We start from the raw sequence: 22,239 nt of genomic DNA, 5'->3' as shown, positions 1-22,239 counted from the left end.
TGATTTGAAGTGGGAGAAAACCCTAGATTCTTTTGAAGTTCTTCTTAATTTGGGTTATCAAGAATGGATTGACATTTAAATAAAGGTCTTTGCTTGGTAAGATAAATACATAATGTAAAACTATGTGGGAGAAAATCCTAACAACTGTTGAGCTTGTGGTATATCTTGGAGAACAAGGATAATACCAGGTTTCTATATCAAGTGTCAATTCAATTAATTAAGAAAGAGAAGGTTAGGAAGTGACTTGATTAGAATTTGTTAACAGCTACTGAAGGCAAGGTCTTCTGAGAGGCATGATGAGATGAGGAAAGAACAAAATTCACTGGCTGAGAACTGAATCTAAACCAAGTTCGGATGGAAAATGACATGCAAATTCTCCATTTTAGCAGCAGGATGATTCCAAAAGGGAGGTGGTGTATTTGCCTTCAAACACCAACTCGAAGAAGAAATCACTTAAAGAGTTTGTTCCCAGTGCCATAAAGACAATATAATTATTAGACAACAGCTATTTTCTACTAACTGCGATCTACTTTCCGTGATACAACACCTTTAAATTTTTCAGTCTTCGACCAAACCATATATTTTTGTACCTGGAGTACCCATCAATGCTAGCAGCACTATGCCCAGGCACAGAAATTGCCTCTGAATGTCCTTCCTGTTTCTAGTGACAGAACAGAAAGCGAAGGCTGCTAATTTGCAGAAAAATGTCTTTTAAATGTAGTCTCCCTTGCATCTTTATTTGCTTTCTTAATTAAGAATGCAGAAGTGAAATTAGGCATTTGTAGACTGTGATTCTTAGAATTACTGGGATGCCTCTGTAATCTGAAAGGTTAGAGCAGCTTTCTTTCAAAACACCTGCCATGTTGTAACTGAAAATAGTGCCTCTCTACATCAACTCACACCCTAAGCACTTTCCATGTGAGGAATGTCTAACTATCACTGTTATTCCTCAAAAGCTGTAATGAGGTTGAAGCAAAGAGTGAAAACAAAACTTTTATAGAGAGCTGGAACGCTTCCATTTTCTATTTGTTGTTCAGTTCCTTTTTTTCCCCTATGAGAAAGAAATTAAGTACTCTTTGGAGGAAGAAAGCTTTCTGTTCTATTCGGAACAGATGAGTAAGGATCCCTCTGTGTGAGGCATTATTTATCTGCTGTACAGCCCCCCTTAAAGATTACACGAAACTCAGCTTTTCTACAAGTCTGCTCAGGTTGTATTTATAGAATAAACTAACAGCTTTTCTCCCTGAAGAAATACCAAAAAATGTCTTGTTCATCATCGCATGTCCTGGCAATAAACAATGGGGTGCGAGCAGAAAGCATGATAGCAGGATGATTGAGCACATCTTTTAAGCAGAGGGCACTAAATTAGATTTTGTCCACTTGATACATTTGTAACCTTCCAAAACTGCACAAAAAGGTGCTGAGGCAAGAGCTCAACTGAGATGGATCAGAAGGGCTTGACTGAATATGTTCAAATAAGCAGAAGTCTCAAAGGCCTTGCAGTGCGAAGCAGACTTCAGTCTCGAACCGACATCACAAAATTTACCATCTCACCTTGCCTAACTGACTGCAGAGCTTTTTGAGATATGTCCTAATTTTTTATATGCAAGTATTTTTCCAGTGAGGTACAGATCCAGCATTTTTAAACCTACTAACAATAAGCTTGTTTTCACCTTTCACAGAACCTACTGGTACACCTTCCCGCATTTCTTAGGATTTGTAGATGCAGGTGGAAAACTACTGGTGGGTGCATTTAAGGAGAAAACGTCTAATAGCTCGCTGGCAAACTGTCAGTCAGGGAAGTCAACACTCCAGCACTACTATGTCCTAGCATTCATGTCCATGCCTCAACTGCTATAGCCCTCTATTTCCTCCCCCACAGCCCTAGGGAAGAACATGTTTTGTTCCTTGAAGGAAAAAACTAAAAGCTTGGATAGAGGCAAGGTGCGTTACTAGCACCAAAAGAATCTAGAGAAAACTCACATTGTATCACTGGCTATATCAGTGGCAGGCACAAGCAGGCAGGAGGGCTCCATGTGTGAGCAGTGCTGTGGTGACATAAGAGGGCTCCCTTAGTGTAGAGCTCACAGGGGCTGTGATGGCCTAGTTCTGGGCTTCTGGCTTGCTGCAAAGTTTCCTAACTTCAGTCACCCTTGACATGAAGAGCAAAATCTCTCTGATGAGAAACAAAGCATGACAATTTTTAGAAAAACTGCAGATGCACTGACAAAACTACGGGAAATTTGACAAAATTGGTTGTATAACAACAGAACACGGGATTTGGTGTTGACAAGAAGCTTAGTGATGCTCTTAGCAGTGTGAGAGTACCTCCCTGGCTTGTGAGAAGCAACAGAAGAGCAGTAATTAACTCAGGCTCAACAGCTCTGGTGCCCTCTAAAACTCTGGAACATTTAAACTAAAAGTTGTAACAAAGCTTGCCCTTAAGGACATCCATGCACACTCCCAATGGTGAGACATTTTAATTTCACCGGATACCTGCTGTCCAAAAGTGAGGGCTCTCATCTGTTCCTTGCCTAGGCTCCTCCACTGCAAATGGGAAAGGAGAAAGGGGACAGACAGCTTGCTGGTGATAGAACTGCATGCCCAATGTAAAACAGCTCCAGCAAAGCAAAACAAACCTCATGCTGCTCTAGATAGTTTCAGAGAAAACCAAGCAAATTCAGCAGCTTAAATGGCTGGCGAATATTAAGAGCTGCTTTGTTCTCCTCCTTTCCGGGAACCCCAGTTTACCCTCTGATCAGATGTTCATGTTGAAGCCCTTTATGCTGCTGCACCGTTTAGCCCTACATAAGGTCAGTGAACACAGAACTGGGCCTAATGTTTCTCTCACTCATCAGCACTTCCCCCAAGCAAGTTTTCCAAAAACACACACCTCTGTTTTACAATGAAAACATAAGAGATCCTAAAATCTATAGGTGTGCAGAGCTCATTACCTACAGTAAAAACCTGTGTGATCATTGCCTGAGCAAGGTTTCTCACATTCTGAAATACTTTGAGAATAAGCCTGAGAGAGATAGTTTCATTTTTTAACTTTTTTTTTTGTTTGTTTTGCTTTGAGGCCTTTTGTAATTTGACCTTTGGAACAAATATTTCATAGGATTATTTGTTGCTAAGGAACACAATGGAGAAATTGGAATATTCTATCTGTCTTTCTACCTGTGATTTGCTACAATACACTTTTGTTCTGTATTGTTCCTTTCCCAATCTTTCCACCTCCACAAGCTGGCAATGTTTATTGTGCAGTAACATTTATTCAGTAAAGAGACACCTCCAAGTGTTTTGCTCTGTGTTTCTAGATGCCCATCTCTTCCAGGAGCACCTGACAATCCCCATTTAAAATATTTTTTTAATTTCAGAGTTTCCCTGAGAACCAGGGGAGAAGACGAGTAATTTTAAACCACTCGCCACAGCAGTACTGAGAGTGATCAGGTCCTTACAGATGGTAGGTACAGATTTCTTTGCCCCTGGGAGTGCAGTTTTTTAATAACCTGTTTTTGACTCTATCACAACTGATTTTGAAATCATAACTAATAACCCAAAACCCCAAGGAAAAAAAAACACAAAGCTTTTCCACATAAATTAGCTCCTTTGAAAATCCCTGACATAGGAAAATGAAGTCACTGAACTCCAATTCAGTTTTAGGGGGAACAGAATTACAGCATCATAGAATCACAGAATATCCTGAGTTGGAAGGGATCCACAAGAATCACTGAGTCCAATTCCTGCCTCCACACAGCAATATATAAAATCCAAACCCTATGTCTGAGAACAGTGTCCAAACACTCCTTGAACTTCAGCACTTGGGGCTGTGCCCACTGCACTCTGGTGAAGAACCTTTTCCTAACCCCCAACCTGACCCTCCCCTGACACAGCTCCATGCCATTCCCTCGGGCCCTGTTGCTGTCACCGGAGCTCAGCGCTGTCCCTCCACTCTCTGTGAGAAGCTGTAGCCACCATGAGGCCCCCCCTCACTGTCTTCTTCTCTGGGCTGAAGAAACAAATAGATATCAGCTGTTCCTCATACATCTTACCCTCTAGATCCTAGCCCATCTTTGTAGCCCTCCTTTGGATATTCTCTAACAATTTTATGTTCTTCACATATTGTGGCACCCCAACCTCTATTCAGTGCTGGAGATGAGGCCACACAGCACAGAGCAGAGGCGGACAACCCCTCACCCTGCCTGATGGCAGCATTGGGCCTGGTGCATCCCAGGGTACGGTTGGCCCTTTGGGCTGCCAGGGCACGCTGCTGGCTCACGTCCAACTTGTTGTCAGCCAGAACTTCCAGATTCCTTCCCGAGGAGCTGCTCTCCAGTCTCTTGTCCCCCAGACTGTACACGCATCCAGGGCTGCCCCATTCCAGGTGCATAATCTGGCACTTCTCTTGTTAAACATCATGCAGTCAGCGACTGCCCAGCCCTCTAATTTGTCAAGCTCTCTCTGTAAGGCCTTTCTATCCTGGAGGGAGTCAATAGCTCCTCCCAGTTTAGCCTTGCCTGCTAAGTTATACTAAGTAACTTCAAGTCCTGTATCCAAGTAATTGATGAAAACACTGAAGAGAACTGGCTGTAAAATGAAGCCCTACAGAACCCCCACAGGACTGGCTATCAGCCTGATGTAACCCCATTTACAATAACACTTTGAGCCTGAACCATCTGCCAGTTGTTCAGCCATTGCATTGTTTTTGTCTAGCTGTATGCTGAACACTTTTTCCAGAAGGGTACTGTGAGAAACACTATTGAAAGCTTTGCTGAAATTCTAAAAGATTGCATTAACTGTCTTCCCTTGGTCAGCGATGTGAGTAAACTTGTCACAAACAGAGATTAAGTTCATTAAACAGGACTTTCTCTATGTGAACCTGTGCTGGCTGTGACCAATGACTGCATTGTCTTTCAGGTGTTTTTCAATAACTCCCAGAATAATCTTCTCCATAATTTTGCCAGGCACTGAAGTGAGACTGACATAACAAAGGCTTCTTTTGAACGACTTAACTCAAACACCAAAACCCCTGTGAAATAAATCATACTGTTCACATTTTGTAGACTGCAACTTTGTAGCACAGAAGGATCATGTAACTTGCTCAAGATCCTGTCAAAGACCCAAGTGAAGATCTGAGGACTCCTTGTAATTGTATTTAAAACGGAATGCCATCCTTTTCCCCAAAATGCCTGAAGGCCTTTCAGAAATTCAAATACACACTAGACTAAACAGGAAAAAAAAAAATGGAGGGGGAGGTGAGAGGGGAGGAAACACAGCCCAAACATAGATGGGATATTTAGCAGTGCTTTGAATGAACACAATGGATACTGACAACCGATCTTCAGTCCCTAATGCCCTTAGAGTTCTGCTTGTGAGACTACAACTTGCCTTGGGACAGCTGTCTTTTCCTCACAGGTGATGTTCCCATCTTGCTGCAGGAAGAGATCAGGCACTTGGGAAACAAAATTATAGTCTGTCATAATATAGAAAACTGTCAACTGCAAAAAGAAATTAAGGGCTAGATGTAAATCAAAACCATCACAGAGCCCCAGTCTTCTCCTGGGGATAACTTCAAGGCCCAGGCTCTAAGCACTAACAGTTCATTTTTCTGAGATCAGAAACAGATTTGACTTTTGCCTTACTCTTTAATTTATCTTAACATTGGTCTTACCCTTCAAATTATCAAATTTTGCCCATTTTTTACTAGCTGCCTTTCCCATAACTGACTACTGCTTACTAAAAAGCCATCAGTTTGTAAATCTTGCAGAAACAATGTTTTTTCCACTGCCACTCTTTTCAGAAAACACGTGAGCAGAAAAAAAAAAAGGCCACAAGAATGCTGATGCAAAAAATAACTTGTTTTGGCAAGTTCAAGTATTTTATGTGTGTATATCTGCAAGGTGTTGGTAGCAAAACTAATTTCTACTTCAACATAAGCACTGTAGAAAAATAACCAAAACAAAACACAAAACCCCCAAACAACGGTACATGCCAAGTAGGAAAGAAACCACAACATTGCTAGAACAAAAATATTTACTTCCCAGCATCTAAAACTATTATGGGCATTAGTGAATATTTAGGAAAATGCCTTTTAAAAAGTCACTGAAGGGTTATTTTAATATTTTCAAGCAGAAGGAGACAAAGCCAGCGCTGCTGATCCATGAAGCCTGGCTCTGTTCTTACCTCTCTAGCAGGCGGTGCTCAGAACTGCCTGTACCATCCTTGCAGTCTGATCACTTTGTCAACCATCAGCCATCTCTGATGGCCTGCAGAGTTCACAGTGCAAATTCAGAAGTAAAGCACGTCTCTTGAAAATGTAAAAAAGCAGGATCAAAAGTTGGAGCTGGCAAAAGCATTATCTCAGGTCATGGTGAAAACCAAGGATTTCTCAGCTATTGTTGTGTTGCCTGATTTAAGTATCACAGAATACTGTGATTACTTTGGTCATCACTTTCTGGACTCTTCAGAGGCCTGTGGAAAAATACCTGCTTTTGTAATAACTTGCTATTATGTGGCTGTTCACTGCCCAGTTTTTGGAGGTCTCTTGATATACAGCACAGTCATGAAAAACTGACAACTGTCTCAGTATACAAACTGCTAACTTAGTAAGTATGAAATCACATCTTCTCTTGACAAGCAAAACTGTCACCTTGGCTCTGAGAAAGGAAAATAATTAGGTTTGGATTATTTCCTTCTATTTTCTAGCAGTTTCCTGAGAGACCTTTGACAGATGCCTTAATCCTTTTCTGCACCAATTTTCTTCTTGCACCTCTACTCCGCTGTAAAGCAAATCAACTAATGTTTACAAAATGCCCTCTGGTACCTTACAGAGAAACAGCTAAGAGTCCACTCCTACATGTTTTAAAACCTATTAAACTCCCAGACATCTTTCTAATACTTTCCTAGTCTGAAAAAAAAAAAAGACTGAATGTTGTTTGGAGCTACTCACAGCTGTAGATGTTTTAATCTCACTATTTCTTCTTGATTCAAATTTGCATATAAGTGAGGTTCACAGGGACTGCTGAAGTGCAAAATAATCCTGAAACTAAACTCAGAGATAGCTGAACTGAGTCACAGAACCATAGCATCATAGAACAGCTTAGGTTGAAATTGATGTTAAAGATCACCCAGTTCCAAACCCCTGCCATGGGCAGGGCTGCCACCCACCATCTCGGGCTGCCCAGGGTCCCACCCAACCTGGCACTGAACGTCTCCAGAGACGGGGCACCACAGCTTCTGTGGACAGCCTGTGCCAGGGCCTCGCCACCCTCTGAGTGAAAAATTTCTTCTTAACACCTAAACTAAATTTTCCCTCTTTTAATTTGAAGTCCCTTTGTCTTTTTACACGGTATAACAGTGATAGGACAATCTCCTTCCTGCTTATAAGCTCCCCTGAAGTACTGGAAGGCCTCAATGAGATCTCTCACTGGAGCCTTCTCTTCTCCAAGCTAGACTAGCACAGCTCCCTCAACCCATCTTCATAGGAGATGTGCACCAGCCCTGTGATCATCTTTGTGGCCATCCCCTTTCACCTCACAGCACTATGGCACTAATGAAGCATTATGTGCTTCACACAGACAAGTGAGCCTTGCTGAGCAGCTCTGAGACATCTGGAAAATGCTGCATTCTGCCCATGGACATACACCGGCCTGTTTCAAGTGCCAGCACAAACCTCCTCACTGTCTGGTATAAATGCCCTTTTGCATCCTCTACTCAAATTGCCCTGGATAAGGCTTACTACAGGGACACAGATCAAGTACAAAAATCAGAGAAGCTGTACAGTACATCACATTATGGTCATCATGTTGAACCAGGAAAGTCTCCAGCCAGCTGAGTTTCTGAGGCCCAGAGTGTTTTGTCCAGAAGTAGGCATGCCTCTTCACTGCGAGGAGATATGCGCCGCATTAGGTAGCAGAGCCTTTTTGAAGTACTTTAATTTTCACCTCTCAATCTTCTATAGCATTCACACTGCCTGCCTCTTTACTACTTATGTTCACTGATTTTTCTTCCTGTTCTGCTAGCAGATCCCTCCCAATCCTACTGCTGGAAGGTTTAAATCCAAGTCTTGCTAGGAACATTAAAAACAGAAGTTTTTGTCTAAAAACTATTTTAAAACAACTTAGTAAGTATTTACATTATTATACCGTATTATTCTAGGAAAATTATTTTTAATGACTATTTTAAAATTATGTTAATAACCACTTATAGTCATTAGCAGCTTTTATCTACCCTTGGTTTCTATTACCACTTAGCATTTTTACTAAAATAAGCATTTCAAAGAAGCTTTTCCAGTTTATTTAAGTTCTCAGTAAAAATGGATTCAGATGGCAGAAACAGGGGAGAAAGGTAACAACATGCAGTTGCACTTGTTTACATCTGCTTCACCTGAATCTCTTAAGCCCATGCCAGCAGCATTTCCACATTGTGTATGACTGTGGAGGAAACAACTGTCTCAGCATCAAGCTGGAATCTGTGAGATAAAAAAAAAAAGCAGGTTAGAAAAGAGCGAGATATGTGAGGAGACATCTCTCCAAAGTGCTGGACATCTGGATGTATATTCAGTAATTGGAAAAGTAAGAATGCTGTTCTCAAATGAACAGCAATGGGGTCCGCGTTCAGTCTGAATGCTGCTCAACTACCCAGGGCAATGTACCACCAGCCTCAGCCCTGTTTGTTGACATGGCTGTAGTACTAAACTGTCTTCCAGTGATGAAGAGTAAAGAACACAGATCTCATTTTATCTTACTTACAACTTTTTGGTAGGACGCAGCACCACCAGCACAGGCATTCTTTCTGTAAATGTGGACAGTGGTTAAAAAAACCCACAGAATTAAAAGAACAAAAGTCTTTTCCAGAAGTTACTAGATAGAACAGCTCATGGGAATGTTATTTGGAATAAAAGCCTGGGCAGACTGCACAGAATAGCCGCTGCCAGTGATAAAGCATAAATGTTGAACAACTGGGAACAAGATTGCCAGATGCAAAATGGAAAGTTTCCAACTTAGGAACAGCAGAGGAAGAACATGGATTAATACACCAAGACCAAATAAGCATCATAAAAATTCTCCAAGACAAACCAACTGCCACTGAAAATAACCTCAGAAACTCTCCTGCATCTTTTCTGCTTTCTGCATTCCAAGGAGGATTGAATTTCAAATAACCATGGGGAATTTTAGAGAAATCTTACACTGAAGTGTTGAATTCAGGCTTTAAAAGGTAGAGTAACTCTATGTACTTAAGAAACACCATTTCTGCCTTTATCATGATAAATTCTTCTTGAGTACTTATGTCTGAAAGAGGGAAAAATGTTTTGGACTTAAGTGTTCTTATGAGTTTTATCTTCAGTGAGACTAGCTATAAAGAAACAGATTCTTAGCTAGTTTTGAAAATGGACTAATAACTGATAGTTTCAACTTGGTGTACTAATTGAAGAAAAACAGAAACAATAAAAAAACCAAAATCAACAACTGAATACTTGACAAATAGACAAAATCGACTAGTTGTTGACTTTTCATTCTGACTACATTTCAGTGCTAGCTTTTTTAGCTATATGCATACTGACCTCTTGTCAGGCTGGAGATCCTACACTGCAACAGTCTTTGGCAGACAGCCTTACAGGTATACACGTTTTCCTGGCAGCTGTTTCTAATACATCAAGTTTATTATATAGTGTGATAGGACTTCAAAAATTGAGTCCACAGTGGCATTCCTAAAATTGAGAGAGTATCATGAACTGTTCAGTCTATGACAAGGGCTGTTATGGACTTTACGTGGACTCCTGGAAAATGGAGACAGTAGGTTAGACAGGAGCACTAGTAGAATGATAGTTGGCTCAGCCTTGATACAGATTTTCTGATGAACTTGCATTACAGAAAGCTCTTACAGGATCTGACAGAAATAGGAGCTTTCACACACAACCCTGATCCTGTCACAAAAGCAGACTGAGAATGAATGAGACATAGGTAAGAAAAACCTGATAAGAGATAGTACACTTAAGCCTGAATGAACAGGAAGAGCAGATGCCAAAATACTGCATTCAAATGAACTGAACTTAGGACTTTCAACATAGTAAACAGCGGCATGACTTCTTATGGTGCTGCATCTCTTATATGACCACACAGTGAGTCTGTATGTGCCTTTGCTCTCATATGGACAGGCACTGCCATTCCAACACAGAAACTGGCAAAGCTAAATCAGCAATACTCAGAACTGGAAGAATAATTTTGCCATTGATCCCTCTGATTCAATTCCTGACCACCCAGTATTATCCCTTGCAGGTCTAAACATCTGATCCTACAAGACATCAAACATAAACCGAATAACCATATATGCTATTTGCTAGATACTTGACAGTGATGCTTCTTTTAACACACACACATCCTCTGCATTTTTAAGAGACAGCTTGCAAAGACAGTTAGTTGACTTAGTATCTAGGAACATCCAAACAAACACAAGAAAGCAGAATTAGGAACCTCCTACTTTCTGTTTCAGCACTCCTCCTCAAAAGCTGCAGCTGAGGTTAAAGGGCAAATAACATCCCAAAATACCAAGATCCCTCACATTAAATGAGCTGCCTGAAAAATTCCACAGAAATGCAAATATCAACAGTTATTCAAAAAGGAAAATTACTTATTGGTTGCAACTCATCCCTTATACTGTTTCTCAGCATTGAGATAAACTATATAAACACAATTCACAAGTATGAACAACATGTTAATGGCTAATGCCGAAGGCAAAATGTGTCAGGAAATGAAAGAATGGATACTGGGTTATTCCTTTCACCTGACAGGTGAACATACTTGCATCTATGATTCTCAATGCGTAAATCTTAAATTAATAAATGGAACCATCAGGACAGGCTGTTCTTCTGAAGTCCAAAAATCAAACAGAGCACTGACAGGAATTAAAATCTATCCCTTCGCAGTTTACTAACGGGATTCACTTTACCCAAATTCAGCAAGCCAGGCTTCATCTGCATCATCACTGGGGAGAGGTATGGATCTCCTGATTCAAACTCTCCTAAGGTAAGTGTCTCATAAACTGGAAGCACTTCCCCTTCCCTGTTCTGCCTCAAAGTGCTTAATGCTCTGCACTGGTGTGGATGACTTCGTCAGACTGGACGCATAACTTAAAGTTAGAAGTGACATAAAATAAACTTTACCTTATGTCCTAACCAGAACATGACAGACTGTTTCAGGAAATACTCCTGTCAGGTCAGAGAGAGCCTAATTAGCATCTGTGAGGATTTCCTGCCAGCTAGAATCAGTAGCTCACTCTTGTTTACAGGGAAGCCAATAACTGGCACATGTAGTAGAGTTAAAAAGAGAATCAACCTGTCTGTCAGGGAAATGGGGATTCCAAGCACTTTGATAAAATATGAACATGAGAGTGAAAAAGGGAAGATCAAAACACTTTCAAGTGTGCATATAAAAATAATATATGCATTTATCCTGGTAAGCTGTATAAGATCAAGATTCTGCTTTATGATTTGCAGGTGTACAACAAAAGGGGAAGTACAGCAAGGGGAAGCTGACAATGGGAACACAGGAATTTGAAAAGGGAAGAAAAATAAAATACAGGAAGCATCTGAACCCCCAAATATAAGCGTGGGCCCCTAGAAAACAATGCACTGCAATTAGAAGATCGGACATAGGCATATTAGCTATAATTTATTTTTGCACCAAACAGGTGTCTCTTCCTAATGCACTAATGGAATCTCCTGCATTTTAAGAATTTGGCTGTCATCGCCTTCAAAACACCTTACTCGCTGTCTGCATTGTGAGAGATCCTGCGCATGCTCACTGTTGTATTTAGGTGACTACTGTTCAGTATTTTGAATATTGGCCTCAGTATCTTGGGAGACTTCATAACAACTCGTCTACAACATGGTTGTGAACAAACAAAATAAGCTAACATAGCCAAAGCAGGCACGTTCAGGTTGTTAGTCAAAAGGAATTGGCCAAGGAGAGGCAGGAAAGTGAATGGACAGAGGACAAGCATATAGGTATATGGATGGGCAACCCAGGAGATATCTAGCAAGAACAAGACAGCATACAAAGACAAAGATTTTTGGTTTTAAATGCTGCCCCTTTGTAATGGAACTTTCTCTCCAAAAGGACACAACTGAAGCCACCCTCAAAACTACATAAATACCAAATATACTCATTAGCATTCACAATCTCAGTGTTAACATAATAACAGCACAGACATATCAAAACTGAAATGCAGCTGTTGACAGTCAAACATTTAAGCTCTTCCCTGAAGTAGGTCAGTACTTCCAGACAACCAGAACACAGAAACAAAACAAGTGACCTCCATACCTACTGAAACAAATCTCCAGCAGAGCCTGGGTTTATGAAATGACTGGGTATGATGCAAATGTTGGCTGCTGCACTGGGCAGACTGGCCTACTTGCCACACCACTCCAGAGAAACTGTGGTCAAAAAATAAAATTGTAATAAAATAGCAGAGGAGATGGCAGATGTTTTCTACCCCTAAAATACATGCCTTGCCTGGCAAGACTCTCCTGCGACCACAGCATTAAGGATGCAGGCTGACCACAGCAGAGATTTTCACCTGCAATGCTCTAGACAGAATTGCTCCTGTTGGAGCAAAGAGCTAGACAGCAGTGTGCCAGCTCATCAGGGTTAGATAGTCTTCACTGACCACAGGGCAGGACACACCATTAGCTGGGTAGCTAACAGTTTTCTGTGGGCAGGCTGTGTAGCTGTATCCTAGAAACAGCAAAAGAGAGCAAGTTGCTCTTCTCCGCTGACATCCTGCACGCGCTGAAAACTTAGTTTGAAACTCTCATTGCCACTTCCTGGATGTGCCACAAAGATTAAACCAATTCATTCAGAAATGCGTAGGTCATCTTCTTCGAACTCAATCTGAGGCCTGCTTTATCAAATCTTTCAGCATTAAAGACTCATTTTGTGTACATACATTCCCTCAGCAGAGCTCAGTATTAAGCCTACTCGAGCTCCTGGTAAAGGATGCCACTCTCACGCTCTCTCCTTCTCCTCTCCCCTCTATGACACCACAAACACTACTCAGGAAAAGCTACAAACCATCTCTTTCACACCTTTTGTGCTGTGGCTGCCTTTTGGGTGTGGGTCATCCGTGCTTGACATACACCAGAGGAAGCTACTGCCTGGATCTACACAAAGGACAGTAAGAAGTCAGTGTCCTGCCTTTTAGCATCTGTGTAATTATAGCACTCACTGAAATGCATGCTCTCTTTCCCGCTGTCCTTCCCCTCCCTGGTGAGACTGGATCAGGCAGGGCAGCAACAGGGCTCACGTCTCGTTACTGCAGTGGATTTCTTCTGGGTACAGACACGATCAGCATGAACACAGTTGCGTCAGTGCCAGCTCCCAAGTAAAATTACTAAGGGTGACTGCTTCACCTCTGCAACTATGTGAAGTGAAACAAAGTGTTCTCCTTTTCACATACTTAATTACTCTTAATATATGTGGTTGCTAAAATCACGCCTGCACAGTATAAAGCCTGAAAACTGGCCACAACCCTGAAGCTATGTGCAGCTGGCCAGCTGCACTGCCCTTGCTGTGTATATACACAGTTCTATCTACCGAAATGGCCCAGTGCTGCAGGTAGAGAGGAAAGGCACCTCACAGACAGCTCTCAGGCAAGAAAGCACTGGGTTACACAGTATGGGGAGACCTGCACTCAGACTTCTGTGGTAGTGTCAAGGCAGGCAGCCTGCCCATCCACCTGCAAGGGTTGCACAAGTCTGGATGAAGCGTTCCAGTAAATTCCGCCCAGTGGCAAGGAGCCTCGTCCTTTCTCTCTTTTCATCTTATCAGCCAACATTAGTCAGCCAGTCCTTCTCATGCCCTGGAATCTCCTAACCCTTCCACAGTAAAACTGGAGCCTCCCAGGGAGAGCTGGGGAGTGCTGCTACCACAATAGTTCCAGAGGGGCAGCCTGCTGCAGAAAAAAAAGTCCTGGTTAAATTACACCACGCTAGCTAATGAGCAGTCTAATAAAACATTGATCCTTAGAATAGTTGTCAGGTAGTAACAAACAGTTTCAGTTCTACTGACTAGATGACATGGGGAAGGTAGGATCTGGAATCACAGTTTCAAGTGGAGCTGAACATTAGAAGCATTATATTTTAACAGAAGAAAGCAGACCTGTGCTTCTTTCAGCCACCTCTAGCAGTAAGCACAACCTCAAGATAATATGAAACATAAGAACAAGTTGATCCCACACGTAATGTGGCCACCATACTTCTGGGCGGCAGCCTACTTAACACAAACTATGAAGTCTACAGAGTGCAGCACATCCCTGCAAAAATTCATCTGATGGTATCATAGAATGGCTTGAGTTGGGAAGGACCTTAACAATCACCTAGTTCCAACCTCTGAGCTATGGGCAGGTCTTTCTGTGGAGATTACCAGTGCCTTCTCTGGCAGTTAGCCAGAAGCATGTAAAACAGCCTACAACTGCTCTCTTGACATCCTACGCAAACTAAAAAGCTTAATAATAAAAAGCAAGCATTTTCTTTTTAAAGTAGTGAAATTTAGGCACTTGGAAAATTTGCCCTACACTGAAGCACAAATAAAATGCAAACATAGAGCTGAATGGACACAGGGGCTCTCCTGTCCATTACACCTGGCTGCATCTCAGAAAACTAGCACAGGCTTCCTTTGCCAATATAATAAACTCCTCTGCAGAATGAAAATACTCCTTTACACTAAGAGAAGAGACTCTACTGTATCTCTCAGAGACTGTACTCACTGCTAGTTTGGCTTAAGTTGAAGCAAAGGATAGTAATGTAAACCGAGCAGCATTTCTCTAAAACTGGAGAAAGGAACACTGACATCTCTGACAGATTCAGAACACGACATTCAGCTTTCAGCTTTCTGTGCACCATGCTCACTCACAGAGGAAACTGAGTAATCCCAGGTAGTTTCCTTCTGAATCAGATCTGGTGACATTTTCTTTCTGGAAGCAATGAGACAAGTTTATTTCTTCTGGTGATAAATGTCACCAGAAGAAACGCCTGCAGTTCTTGGGACAAGAAGCTACTATGTTTGGGTGTATCTGGTTAGTGTAGGAGACAGTCACAACCACCATTCTGGAGGCTGGTGTCGGCAGAAAAATATGAGACTTAAGTGGAGTGGTTGCACATAGAGTCATCCTGTGGTTACTTCTGAGGCCACGAGTGGCATCTGCTGCACTCCTGTGAGGATTCGGTAACATTCTGTATCTTTTTTCTCACAGGATGGAATAGCTTTCACTGGCAGGCTGACCAAGGGAAAAAAGAAGACTCATTAAACATCTTCCTCGGGGAAACAAGTACCAGGCATACATTCCGATTTTTCATGTATTTTTTAAGTCACGTGTTGACCGAAGAAGCAGTTATCACTCTGATCAGCACATAGAGACACTACTACAGCCTTCAGCAATACTCCTCAACAGACACTGCAAGAATTAGAGCAAACTTAAAAAACAAAGCCCTTTGGTTTTGAACATAAGGCTTCTAAAAAAATGTTAGAAGAGAAAATTTCACCAACACAGCACTTAGTAACAAAATGTATTCCTTGCTGGATGAGTGCCATTATTTGTTGTGACTGCAGTTATCACTATTCATCTCCTATTTACATACCAAGCAAATACATACCATACTTTGTGACAGCGCACTGAAAATAAAGCCCATGCTTAGAAGAGTTTTAACACTTTTTCCCCCAATGACAAATTTAGTTCTATCAAATATTTAAGAGCAGCAATGTATGCATCCTGGAATTGTTTGGAGCAAACATTCACATGGAACTGCAAAGAAAAAAATCACCCTTCCGCCCTCCAAGTCCAACATCATAACCCACAAAAATAACTAAACCAAACAAAATTTCACTGCAATGTTGCAAATTTGTGATCTCCAGACATCAACCTCCATCCCTGGGTGATGGAAATAAGGAAGAGGAACGAAGAGATGTAACTAAGGTGATTGCCAAATTGCAGAGGTTATGTGTATAAAACAGTTTTCTGCAGGCTAGGCTCTAATGCCTGCGCAACTTCTCTACATTTAAACCAACTAAGCAAGAGATGATCTTCCTGGATCGAGCCTTCCCAACATAAATCTGAATTTTAGGTGACCTGTGAAACCGTACTCCTAAGACAGTAAGTGCCTAGTTTTCTCTGTAGTCTCAAGCAGGGCAGGTGCCTAAAGGCCTCCAGAGAGAGGCTCTATTGACTCCTCTTGGCAAAGAAACCTTGCCTCTTTGCCTTTCAAGACCTGCGTGCTCTTACAGGAGGACCAGCAAATTCTATCACACAGTAACACAATTATTCAGTTCTCCAGAACGCTTCATTCCTCAACACACCCTGATAATTCAAACTTAACAGCTTATTACAGTTTATTCAAAGAACTGGGTCTTTTCACTGTCTACCAGCTGACTCTAGAAAATAAAAGCTTTTAAGGGACTCTTTGAAACACCAAGCATTTCTACATGAAAGCTGTCTCCTCTTTCTGAGAGAACAAGCTGCATCTCCAACTTATTACTTGAGGTTGCATCATCCTTTGCCGTTCTGTCGTCTGATAAGTTTTGCCAACTATGAGCCACTGAGTCATTGATTCAGCAGCAGTTGTATGCGAACAGGTCATTTGAGTCCATGGGACAGCGGAGGAAGGAGGGCTCGCCTGCACACCAGCTGTTAAGCAGTCAGCACAGCAAAAGAACGGCATTTTTCCTCGTGTTCAAATTACTGACACCATCGGTTTGTGTAGGCTGCTGCAGGGAACCTCACAGTGGGCACTGCCCTCGTGCTGCTGGAACCTCTTTCTGATGAGCTGACATGGAGTACACAAAGCACAACTTATGGGATCTGACCCAAATCTCCCCTCAATCACTAAAGACTACTTAAGATGTAAAGACAGAGGGCTTTTCGCTGCTACAGTGAAGCAAAACGCCCTGTCTCCCTGTCTCAAGACGCTGACTGCAGCTTTCCACTTGTGTCTGAGTGTTGTTCCTGGTGCTTAAACTGGCTCTTTCAGCTGTATGATAATGTGGCTGGAAAGGGACCCACAGCAGCGTGGAGGTCCAACACAGCACTCAGACACATCCCATCTCACTCAACTATGGCCTGTAAGGGAAGAGTCGTTGCTCTCTGGGAGCTCTAGGGGAACTCAGGGCTGCAGCTGTTCTCATCAGCCTACCCTGCATCTGTAATGAACACAGTATCTGCAGCAAAGTCTGTCCCGCTGACACCACAAAGAAGTAGAAGGAAGAGAGAGTCATTACTTGGTCAAAAGGTAGCAGAACTGATAAAGCGATCAGCACAAAACGGATGTGGTGAGAGAAGATGTCACTTATTACTTCCTCGTGCGATGTCTATACTTCAGCATTTTTCCAGAAACAGAGAGTCTGAGGAAACAAAGTCCCATCCAACTCCTTGAGCAGAACTCCAGCAGGACACCTTTTCGAGAAAAACAGCTTTTTGATCTCACTCCCAGTGACTTTTATGATCCAGCTACAATCTTGGTTCCCTGCTTCCAAGATTCAGCTCTAGAAGTCATGCACATTGGTGAGAATCTTTGTTTTTATCTGTGAAAACCTTAAGTTTGTAGTCCCATCTCACCCACTGGTAGGCTGGGAGATGTTTAAAAAAATAAATCATTCAGTGACGTTGAAATAATGGCTAAAAAAGAAGAAAAAGTAGGCAGCTGTGCCATATAAGCAATTCATTTTAGCTACCTGTTTTCTCTTTTTAATTGCAGGAGGGGGCCATTTCCTAAGGACTGCCTGAGGGTAGAAATTAGTTGAGCTGCCACTAGGAATAAAGGTTCTGCAGACAGGTATAATGAAGCTTAGTACTCCGCTAGCTAGAAAGCTGTATCTGAATATGTGATGTAGTTTAAGCATTCAACTTCATTACCCCACAGGGATTTGGCCCACGTGCACTTCTGGTGCAAATGCAAAGGCGACTCAAACTCTTCCCAAATTAATGCAGGTAAGCATCACTCAAAAGTATCCCAACTTCTGCGGCAAAACGAACAATTTTGAATTTTACTCTGGCACATAATAAGCATTACAAAGGGCACTGCACTTAGCTGAGACTCCCAAAATGGTACATGTGATACAAAGGAACACCTTTTCTCATCCTAACATCTAACTTTTCAAAAGCACACAGGGACATGGAAAATTGCAGGGGGAAGAAACTTTCCAGAATTAATATTCTAGTAGTGGTATGCATTAGTATTCTCAACAGCTTCTGCAACAGGTGCTTCAGGGCAGAGAATGGTTTGAGAGCAGCCCTGAGGAAATGGATTTGGGGGTGTCTGTTGATGAGAAACTCAACATGAGCCATCAATGTGCACTTACAGCCCAGAAGACCAACTGGACGCAACCATCCTGGGTTGCATCAAGAGAAGCGTGACCAGCAGGTTGAGGGAGGTGATTCTGCATCTCTACTTTGCTCTCGTGAGACCTCACCTGGAGTACTGTGTCCAGTTCTGGGGCCCCTGACATAAGAAAGACGTTGAGCTGTTGGAGCAGGTTCAGAAGAATGCCACAAAGATAATCAGAGGCCTGGAGCACCGCCTCTACAAGAACAGGCTGAGAGAGTTGGGGCTCTTCAGCCTGGAGAAGAGAAGGCTCCGGGGGAACCTTACAGCAGCCTACCAGTACCTGAAGGAGGCCTACAGGAAAGCTGGGGAGGGACATTTTATGAGACCATGTAGTGATGGGACGAGGGGAAATGGCTATAAAGTGAAGGAGGGTAGATTTAGACTAGACATAAGGAAGAAATTCTTTACTGTGATGGTGATGACACACTGGAACAGGTTGCTGAGAGAAGCTGTGGGTGCCCACTCCCTGGAGGTGTTCAAGCTCAGCCTGGATGGGGCTTTGCGCAGCCTGGTCAAGTGGGAGGTGTCCTTGCCCATGGCAGGGGAATTGGAGCAAGAAGATCTCTAAGGTCCCTTCCAAACCAAACCATTCTATGATTCTATGATTCTTCTTGTTTTTCAGCCTAGGAGACATGACAGCTTATTTCTGAATTGGTTTTATTTGGTAGGGACTGGATTAACTATCCACATTAGCCCTATTTTATTTCTGGGCGACGGTCCCTTACTAGCCCTTCTGCTGCCCGTCTCCCTCAACACCACAAGTAGTCACAGAGTCAAGAACAGCTACAGGCAAGCAAAGCACTAGGCAGAGCCTTGGGTTAGCCCTGCCAATAAATGTGGGTTATACTCATTCTAGTTTACAGAAATGAGACAGTTTTACTGCGTTCCCATGCACGCATATCTAGTGGCAGTGGACTATCCCAGGGTGAGATTTCTTTTGTGATATGAGTTTAAAAAGCAACAAAATGCTGGATGTTGAAAATGTAGGCTATTCTGGATTCTTTTTAGCATTTTATTTCTTTTCACACGCCTTTCCTGGAATAGAAGAGCTGCTCTGTGTCTTTGTGCTTACGTCAGTCCAGAGTACCCCTCCCAGACAGCTTGTGGAATCGGAGTATAAGCTTCTTGGCACGTGTTCCTTTTCCGTTAGATCTACACATCAGAATGAAAAATGAAACCTGCATTCTTGGAAACTATGTTCTTAATTCCCTTACTCTGAGCTACTACCAGGTGACTAGCCGGCACAGCGAGGAAAATAAAAACAAGTTTTCTAAAGCTGGATTCTTACACATACATGCTAATGCAGAAGACATTTCAGGCTGATTTATGGATACCAAGATTGTGGTCTAAACCTATAGCCTGGATCATTCAAAAAACAAATACATCTGAAGGAGATAAATGACCTACATAAAGCTCCATCCACAAGCTATGGGAGAGGGCAAAGCCACAGGGAATGATGACACTTGAGAAGATAAAGCATTCACTCAGAAGTACACGTTCAGTGAAAAGACTGTCTCACACTCTCTAGAAATGCATACGTGGTTCGGGCTCACTAATTCATGAAACCTCACACTCTTAAGTCAAATGCAGAAGCCTCCGGCCTCCAGCCTTTGCTCAACAAAGATTTATTAGCAGATTACTTGAGGGAGGTCTCACATTACTGAAGCCAAATTAACATCTGAAACGACACACTGGTGTGGCTGGCCACTCACACCGGGAAGGATTTGCATAAAGGCCTGTGAGTCAAGCCGTGTCTGCCACACTTGCTGTCACTTTGTGATGCACTGTCCCCAGTACGAAATATAAAACATCACAAAGCCCAAAGCATATACATAGACCTATGCTTAATTGCTGCTTACTCATAAGTCTACATGCTGTGGAAGCCCTAGTGGTCAGGCTAAGTTGGCTTCCACCTGAAGGCGCTGAGATTTAGCAACACCTGTGGCTCCGAGTCACGACAGGGAGAAGTCCAGGATAACTTCAAGGATAACCATGGGTTTCTCCATGCTCAACGTGAAAGCCCTTTGGAAAACCCTGTGCCCCTACATTCCACGACCCAAACCCCGCCGCGGCCCCACCTGCAGTACACCAGGCACTCCATGTGGTTGATCTCCTGGTCGGAGCGGTAGCGGCTGTAGTCCTCCCACAGGTCCTTGATGGCCGTGACCGCCAGGATGAAGAGCACGGGGGCCAGAGCCAGCTCGGGCTGGAAGGCGTTGACGGCCGGCACGAAGTTGAGCAGCGCGATGAAGACGAAGTAGACATTGGCCAGGCGGTGGAACTGTTCAAAGAGGTTCTTGGGCAGGAAGGAGAGGGCCGTGTACTTGGTGGTCTTGAGGCGGTTGCTGGCCAGGGCGGGCCGCTTGGATTTCTCTGCCTCGGCCTCAGGTGGCAGCAGGCTGGAGCGCACCAGCCGCGTCTTGCTCTCCTTCTTCTTCCTCCGCCTCCTCTTCCTCTGCCTCTCCTTCCCCTCGGGCCGCACCTGGGGCTCTCCCTCGGCCCCCGCCGCGCCCCGGGACATCTCTGCCTCCCTCGGAGCCGCTGTCGCCCGGGACGGGGCAGCACGGGCAGCTCCCACCCGAGGCACGGCCGCCCGCCCTCCCGCCCTAAGTTATCATCCTCGGCCGCTCGCCACGGCTCTCGCTTTCCTTTTCCCCTCCAGGGGGAGGGAGGAGGGCTCTTTCAAACCTTCTCCTAACTGATCGGCTTGGCCCCCGCTTGCTTTCTCCTCCTACTCCTCGGCCGGGGAGGGGACGTGGGCAGGCGACGAGCCGAGCCCTCCTCCCACGGGCCTCGCCCCGTCCCGTTAGCGGCGCGCCGCGGAGCCGGCCCGGGACGCGGCCCGTACGCCATGGCAGGGCCGCCGCCACGCGTTTCCGTCGGCCCGTTGGCGAGATGGGGACGGGGAACGGGATCGGGAGAGAACGGCGGGGCTACGGGGAGGACCGGGGCGGCCCCGCCACCGGGGAACGTGGAGCGAGAGCGGCCTCCCCGCCCGCACGCTTCGCCGGTGCCGTCGTTTGCCCGGGAAGGCGGCTCCCCGGCGGCCACCCGTGGATGCGAGGCGGCGAGTGCCACGCTCTCTGCCGCCTCTGACTTTCCATTACACGTATAGAGGTGGCGGCGGCGGAGGAGGAGGTTTGGACTCCGAAAGAAAAAACAAAACTGCCACTGAAGTGCTCTCACGGCTGCGCCAGCGTTTATCGCGGCACCCCGCTCCGCTCCCCGCAGCCGCACGCAGCGTCGCCCCGAACCTGGCCCGCCCCGAGCAGCGCCCCGCGGCCTGGCGGCCCCCACGGCACCTCGGGGCGCCGCGGGCTGAGGCGGCCTTGGCCCTGGGAGTTTCGTTCTTCCCTCCCCCAAACCCCCCCGATTCGCAGTATGCTTGCAGTTACTTTCAGATGTGTGTAGATGATGACCCCTTCTAGGTCTGGAAGCACTAGGTGGGCGCTAATTCAGCACGCGTTAGTCTTGAATGAACCCGCTAGAGCAGAGTAATTGGCCAACCCTGCTGTCAGCTCTGGTGCTGCTGCAGGGGCTTCGTGGGTTTCTCAGCTTATGGAACATGGAAGCACCAACGGATTGCGTTTGGGCAAGGGGAGATGGGAGAATTGACTTGGCTATCTCAACTTGGTTGGTAAGAGGAGTGTACAAAATTGTTATCCTGCATAGAAAAAAAGGTGACCAAAAACCTTCCAATTTTACTTTCCAATGTCAGGTTTTTTTGCCTTGATTAACCGGTTCCCGACTCGCATAGATGTGGAATTAACTTCATGGGTGAGCTGGAATAAGCAAAAATCCTTGTACTGTGCTTTGGAAATGCTGAAATGGGATGAGGAGGGCATAGTATCCGTCTGCAGTGGACC

At 44.1% G+C, this 22,239-nt stretch overlaps 1 protein-coding gene across 2 annotated transcripts in view; it reads right to left on the bottom strand.

The window, feature by feature from the left end:
• Nucleotides 1-21,029, bottom strand: part of ATP10A (ATPase phospholipid transporting 10A (putative)) — a 111,496-nt gene extending 90,467 nt beyond the window's left edge. For both annotated transcript variants that reach the window (XR_002443322.1, XM_021412342.1), the window contains exon 1: nt 20,452-21,029. Coding sequence is in view for 1 of the 2 variants with exons in the window: in XM_021412342.1 (XP_021268017.1) it covers nt 20,452-20,894 (443 nt within the window). In the remaining variant the exon portion in view is untranslated. The remainder of the gene's footprint in view (nt 1-20,451) is intronic.

Source organism: Numida meleagris, chromosome 1 (assembly GCF_002078875.1).
Source record: "Numida meleagris isolate 19003 breed g44 Domestic line chromosome 1, NumMel1.0, whole genome shotgun sequence".
Classification (NCBI taxonomy): Eukaryota; Metazoa; Chordata; class Aves; order Galliformes; family Numididae; genus Numida; species Numida meleagris.
This window is presented reverse-complemented; position numbering and strand designations above follow the sequence as displayed.